Consider the following 6,319-nt stretch of genomic DNA (forward strand, 5'->3'; position numbering starts at 1 on the left):
TGTATCCACTGCTCTTGGACGGAAAATAGGATGACTTTTAATTGAACCCGTTATGTCTCTTAATATACACAAATGCCAAATGTCCTTTTTAAGAAAAATCTGAAGACATGACATTTTCAAGTAATAGTAATAATTAAAAAAGTCTGAAGTGGGCAATTCAAAGTATTTTTGTCCAGGAAGTGCAGTAACGTTTTCTTCCCCCATGGTGACGCTGTTCCTACTTCTTGGCTGTTTTGATCTGGTCCAGGATCGAGGGGCCAATGTAGCCATTGGTCTGAACAGCCTCCAGCGTCTGCAGGTACTGCACTGGCAGACCATTCTGCTCTGCACCCAGACAGATGACCTATAGAAAAAACATCATCAATATTATATACATATTTCATACATTGTTTCTTCCAAGTTTCTTTAATAGTTGTCATACAGAAGTACAGAATACTTTCATACAAAATGCTTCTTACTGTTACGCTCCAGAGACTGTGCTAGACAAGATAGTATCAAATAACATAGTATAGCATGTAATTTAGAAGTAGAAAATGAGGTCACAGTGTTCAGTATAGACATATGTACAATGTTCGATGCAGAATAGACGTAACTGAGTTACCATATAATATACAATACTATGCAGTGTACTAATGTACAGTACTATATAGTGCAAAGCAGAAATGGGATGAGGTACAATTTAGGTACAATTTACAGTAAGGTGTACGAGTTGTAGTGCAATCCTTCATCAATAAATATAAAGTGTGGGGAGTGGGTGCTACAGTGTGTTTGGGCAAATGAGCCATTATTAAAATTATTCCTAATAGACTGATATAATGGACTCTAGTGTAAAAGATCAAGTCAGTTTGAGTTAACATAATAATCTCTACCTCTTGTCTTTTATGGGTCGCCCCCCCCCCCCCCCCCCATGCCTTCATTCATTGCCTTTTATGACGCATGTTGCAAATATGCGTCACCTGACCACTGCGTTGCAGGTGTACCTGTTTGTACTGAGGGGAGGGCGTGGCGGCGTGGAAATGGTTCATCCGATACGTTCTGCAGAGCATCTGTCCATCATCCGTCTCCACGGTCACCTCCAATGGAGAGTACATTCCCCGGTCCACCCCTTCCTGCCTGAACACACGCATGCATTCATAGAAGAAGATGAGTGTTTGCCCTAAATAATGTGCCTGGCCGTAATGTTTGTGACCCAGTGTAGCTCAATGGGTAGAGTCCTCTGCACTCTGCATGTTAGGATTAGGGATTTGAGTCCCATTTCCACTCGTACTGAAAGAAATGCATGCAGTCATTCCCAAGAGATTAAAGCTAGAGGGGCCGTTCCTAGCTACCCTGCCACGAGAGGCTAGAGGGGCAGTTCCTAGCTACCCTGCCACGAGAGGCTAGAGGGGCAGTTCCTAGCTACCCTGCCACGAGAGGCTAGAGGGGCAGTTCCTAGCTACCCTGCCACGAGAGGCTAGAGGGGCAGTTCCTAGCTACCCTGCCACGAGAGGCTAGAGGGGCAGTTCCTAGCTATCCTGCCGCTAGAGGGGCAGTTCCTAGCTACCCTGCCACGAGAGGCAGTTCCTATCTACCCTGCCACGAGGCAAATTCTGAAGTGAAACCCCCCACATGTTGTCTAATCTGAAAACAACACTGCTGTATATGTACCGCTACATATATGATATGACATGAAGCGAGCAAAGCGTAGTGGTACATATACAGCCGGAAACCAGCAGCTTCCTCATTTGAGATTCAATTGTGGTTGGAACACTGAACTGTACGCATAACAGCCAGCAAGTGGAAAGAGAGATGGGGGAATAACCTTGTTGTTACAGAATACATATGAGTCTGTAGGTGGCGGTGTTGTACACATGAGAACAGTACATTTCCCCTACACACTTTGTAGAAGAAGAGCAAAGCTCAAACGGCTTCATGGCATGAGGAACATGACACACTGCATCTCTATTAGTAATTGTATCGTAAAACCGCTTTGGGTCCCACTGCAAGAAAAGCACTATAGGAAAGCAGTCATTCAAGTTTTTATTTATTTTTTTTTTTTAAGGATGCTTTTGTTGTAGCGCTATATACACCTTTGTTTTGTCTTTGCACATCCCCCTAACAGACAAACAAGTATTGCAAATCGGGTAGAGGTGGCCTAAAGTAGGCAGCTCGCTTCAACTGCTTGGGTTGTGCTTTTGGAAGTGCTCTGAAGGTAAGATGGCTCTTCGGTTTGTGGGTTTCTGCGTTTAAGGCGTGTGAGCAAAGGGTTGCTGGTTCGATTGATTGATTGAAAAGTTTATTAACAGATTGCAGAATGGGTACAGTACAGTACAGCTCAATACATACAATTGTTAAGAGGATGCAGACCTGAGAAAGACTTTCGTCTTGTTTCCATCAGGGTCCCCCATTTTCAATTCATAATATGACACACATGACATACAGATAGACAGTACTGCTACATCTATACATTTATGACATACCAGATTTTCAAATACAGTACTGTTTGTGATACTAAAAAAATCCAGAAGAAGAGTGTATATACATTTGACATAGAAACTGTGCATTGGGGGAGGTTGGGTAGGTGGGGTGGGGCTGTACATTGGAGGTGGGGAGGGGGTAGGTGGGGTGGGGTTGGGTGGGGCTGTACATTGGAATACTGACAAAGCCATGCTTGGTCTTTATTGTACAACTGGGTTAGGACATTTGTAGGGGCCAGTTTTGAATTGCAGTCTCCCGTAGGTGTTCTTTGAGAGTGTTTTTGAAGGTGGGTAGTGATTCACATTCCTTTACAGCTTTGGGTAGGGCGTTCCACATTGTTGTGGCATAATTGCGAAACGTGTTTAGTCCCTTGTTTGAGCCGAATCTGGGTTTTACATGATTTGTGGAGCTCCCTCTTGTGTTGTGATCGTGGTATTCACTGACCTTTGGGAAGTATTTTGACATGTACATGGGTACCTTGGTCGTGTAGTGTATCTTGTAGACCAGGCCCATTGCAAGTTGCTGTACTCTGTCGTCTACTCTAAGCCATCCTAGGTTGGCAAAGTGTGCAGGGGTGAGGTGGGTTCTAGGAGTCAGGTCAAGCAGTAGTCTGACTAGTTTGTTTTGAGATGTTTGTAATTTGGTTTTTAGTGCCTTTTTTTTTTTTTTTTTTTTTTAACTTTGACCAGTCAGCTGGTTCTTTTAGCGTTTATCGCTTTTTTCGTCACATTCATACTTGGTCAAGTTTGACCGACAGAAGCAGGCTGAAAGGGTTCAGATGGGGGGGAAGACACTCTGGGAAAGGCACGGCTGCCGTCCGGGATTCGAACGCGCTCAGCCCCAGATCCGTGACGAGCACGGTTGTCCACGGCGCTGAAATAGCACTCGCGGTACGTGGTGAGCTACTGGAGCTCCCCCGGTTTTTAGTGCCTTTGAGGTGCTTTGGTACCATGAGGTGCAAGCATAGTCGTAGTACCCTTGAATGAGTGCTCCTGCCAGAGTCTTCAGGGTATTCTTGTTTACCAGGGAGGAGATCCGGTACAGGAATCGAGTTCGTTGATTGACTTTTTTTATTACATTGGATGCCATTTTGTCACAGGAAAGATTAGCCTCTAGGATGGAACCCAGGTAGGTAATTTCATCTTTCCTTGTGACAATATTGTCACCCACTGTAACTGAGAAGCCGTCTGTTTTGCTGAGTTTGTTATTTGAACCGAAGAGAATGGACTCTGTTTTGCCCATGTGTAATGATAGTTTGTTGTCGGCGAGCCATATGCAGATTTTGCCTAGTTCCGAGCTGAGGGTTTTTTCAACCTGTAACTTGTTCTTGTCAGAGACCAGCAGGGCTGAGTCGTCCGCAAACAGGAACAAGTTGCAGTCACAAGCTGACGACATGTCATTTGCATAAATTAGGAACAGTAGTGGTCCTAGTATGCTTCCTTGTGGAACACCACAGTTCACTGTGAGGGGGGGGGGGATAGGGTACCGTTTACCTCCACCATCTGTTCCCTCCCCTCAAGGTAGGATTGTATCCAGCTCATTGATAGACTATCAAAACCAATTGCTTTTAGCTTGTCAATCAGAATGGTGTGATTGACAGTGTCGAAGGCCTTTTGTAGGTCTAGCATGACCATGCCGCAGCATTTGCCCGCGTCCACCTCTTGCTTGATGTGGTCGTTCAAATAGAGAAGGCATGTGTCAGTGGAGTGGGATGTTCTGAAGCCAGATTGGAATTCGTAGATTAGATTTTTATCCGTAAGGTACTTTTCGACCTGTTCGTATACTATTTTTTCCATGACTTTCGAGATGGATGTAAGGATAGAAACAGGGCGGTAGTTGCCTGGGTCTAATTTGCTGCCCTTTTTGTGCAGGGGTGTTACTCTCGCTATTTTGAAGTCCTTGGGGACGTGTCCCTGTTTTATGGAGAGGTTTATTATGTGTGTGATGACTGGGGTGATGGCGGCTGCTGAGTCTCTGAGGAATTTGGACGAACCCTCAGACCTGCAGTGAAAACTGGAGGTAGTGTGCTCAATCACATCTGATCAAGTACCCTTGAGCAAGGCACTTAATCCCCCCCAAGTTCCATTTGCTATGTCCAGTCTTCTCCGTCAGTCTATTTGGCAGATGCATGATGAGAACTCTCTTGGTTTATGCATATTTCACCTACACTAGCAGGCAGCTCTTATCGTAGATATAAAACAGGTCTTTATCTCTAGCTATGGCTCTTATTCTGTTTATATAAGGGCACAATATATCTAATTTGACAACATTATAGTTTTTGCTAATATAGTTTGGTTTCAATATGCGAGTAGCACATGCACCTTCCTTCTGTACCCCCCATAGTTATGAATGACTGTGTCCTAGACCCAGATCTAGGAGACAGTTCACTAGAATTCTGTTAGGGAACAATTTGGACGGCCATTATTGGTATTATTAGCCAACATTGTAACGGGAAGTAAACGTGGGTCTAATTTATAATGTTTATGTTGTCGAGAGATGAAACGGTACTGACCTCGAGTCTCTGGACTAAATGACCGCCACGTTCAGTCGGTGAACAACAATGTGTGCTGTGAGTGTGTTTGTCTGTCTCACGTGTCCAGGCTTGTGAGGTTCTCGCTGCTCATGGTCCAGATCACCCCCCACACCTCTCCTCCGGACCGGGGCTCGATGGTGGCCACGCCGCCATGCCAACGGTTATCAACATGCTCCCCCCAGAGCCCAAAGTTCAGCACATAGTCCTACACACAAGAGGGGGACAGTTTAGTTTAACCCTTTCACTGCCACACTACCAAACGGTTAACCCTTTCACTGATTGATTGAAAACTTTATTAACAGATTGCAGAATGGGTACAGTACAGCTAAATACATACAATTGTTAAGGGGATGCAGACCAGAGAAAGACTTTCGTCTTGTTTACATCAGGGTCCCCCATTTTCAATTCATCATAACATATAAGACATACACGACATACAGATACAGTACTGCTACATCTATACATTTATGACGTACCAGATTTGCAAATACTGTTTGTGATACAAAAAGAGTCCAGAAAAGAGTATATACATTTGACGTAGAAACTGTACATTGGAGGTGGTTAGGGTGGGTGGGGGACACTGTACAACTGTACAAGCAAAACTACATTGGAATATTGACAAAACCATACTTGGTAATTTACTGTACATTGGAGGGGGTTGGGTTAGGACATTTACAGGGGCCAGTTTCGAATTGCAGTCTCCCGTAGGTGCTCTTTGAGAGCGACAACACACATAAGGTTAAAGGACAATCCGTTCTTTGTAACGTTAGCAGATGAACAACCAGTGAAATGTCACAACAACAACAACACCGGTTACCTTCAGTCGTCCAGTGCAGTGAAACGTCGCCGAGGGGTTCGCCAGCTGCAGCCTCTCCTTCAACAAATTGCTCCCGAACGCAAAATACATGAAGTGGTTAATAATGGCAGTTGACATGTTTCTTATTATTATACACGTCCGCGCTGTGGACACCATCCAGGAAGTAGTACCGTATTCACGCGAAGCCGACACTAGTTAAACCATTACTTGAACTTTACATTATATAATTTACACATCTAGTGCGGTGTGCGTTATTTTTTTCCGTAGCCGCATTTTGCGGAGACGCTCTCTGATTGGCCACTGACATGTGCGCCCAATCGCGTGACGAGCTGTGTCTTTGTCCATTTCCGGGTCTAACAGCCTGATTGATTGATTGATTGCCTGCAAACTACCTAACGCCTAGTTTATCACTGGTTAAGCTTAGGCGACTCTTTCGAAGTTGGTTAAGGTTAGAGTTTGGAATCAGGGCTGGTATTCTATCGCCCTGCTCTAAGACAAACTCTAACCTTAAC

General features: G+C 44.6%; 1 protein-coding gene across 1 annotated transcript; it reads right to left on the reverse strand.

Annotated features, from left to right (window-relative positions):
• Nucleotides 1–6,046, reverse strand: ggcta (gamma-glutamylcyclotransferase a). The gene is made up of 4 exons (XM_084328015.1): nucleotides 5,808–6,046; nucleotides 5,050–5,195; nucleotides 981–1,113; nucleotides 1–343 (listed from the first exon to the last, which is right to left on the reverse strand). The coding sequence occupies exons 1-4, from the start codon at nucleotides 5,961–5,963 to the stop codon at nucleotides 218–220; spliced, it is 561 nt and encodes a 186-aa protein (XP_084184141.1). The 5' UTR covers nucleotides 5,964–6,046; the 3' UTR covers nucleotides 1–217.
• Between the last annotated feature and the right edge of the window lie 273 nt (nucleotides 6,047–6,319).

This window comes from Notolepis coatsorum (genome assembly GCF_963971535.1).
Source record: "Notolepis coatsorum genome assembly, chromosome: 13".
NCBI lineage: Eukaryota > Metazoa > Chordata > Actinopteri > Aulopiformes > Paralepididae > Notolepis > Notolepis coatsorum.

Coding starts and splice junctions, on each gene's coding strand:
- ggcta (XM_084328015.1), bottom strand. CDS start 5,963: ATGGTGTCCACAGCGCGGACGTGTATAATAATAAGAAACATGTCAACT. Junction 1,114..5,049: donor AACCTCACAAGCCTGGACAC/GTGAGACAGACA, acceptor GCGTGTGTTCAG/GCAGGAAGGGGTGGACCGGG. Junction 344..980: donor CCTCCCCTCAGTACAAACAG/GTACACCTGCAA, acceptor TTTTTTCTATAG/GTCATCTGTCTGGGTGCAGA.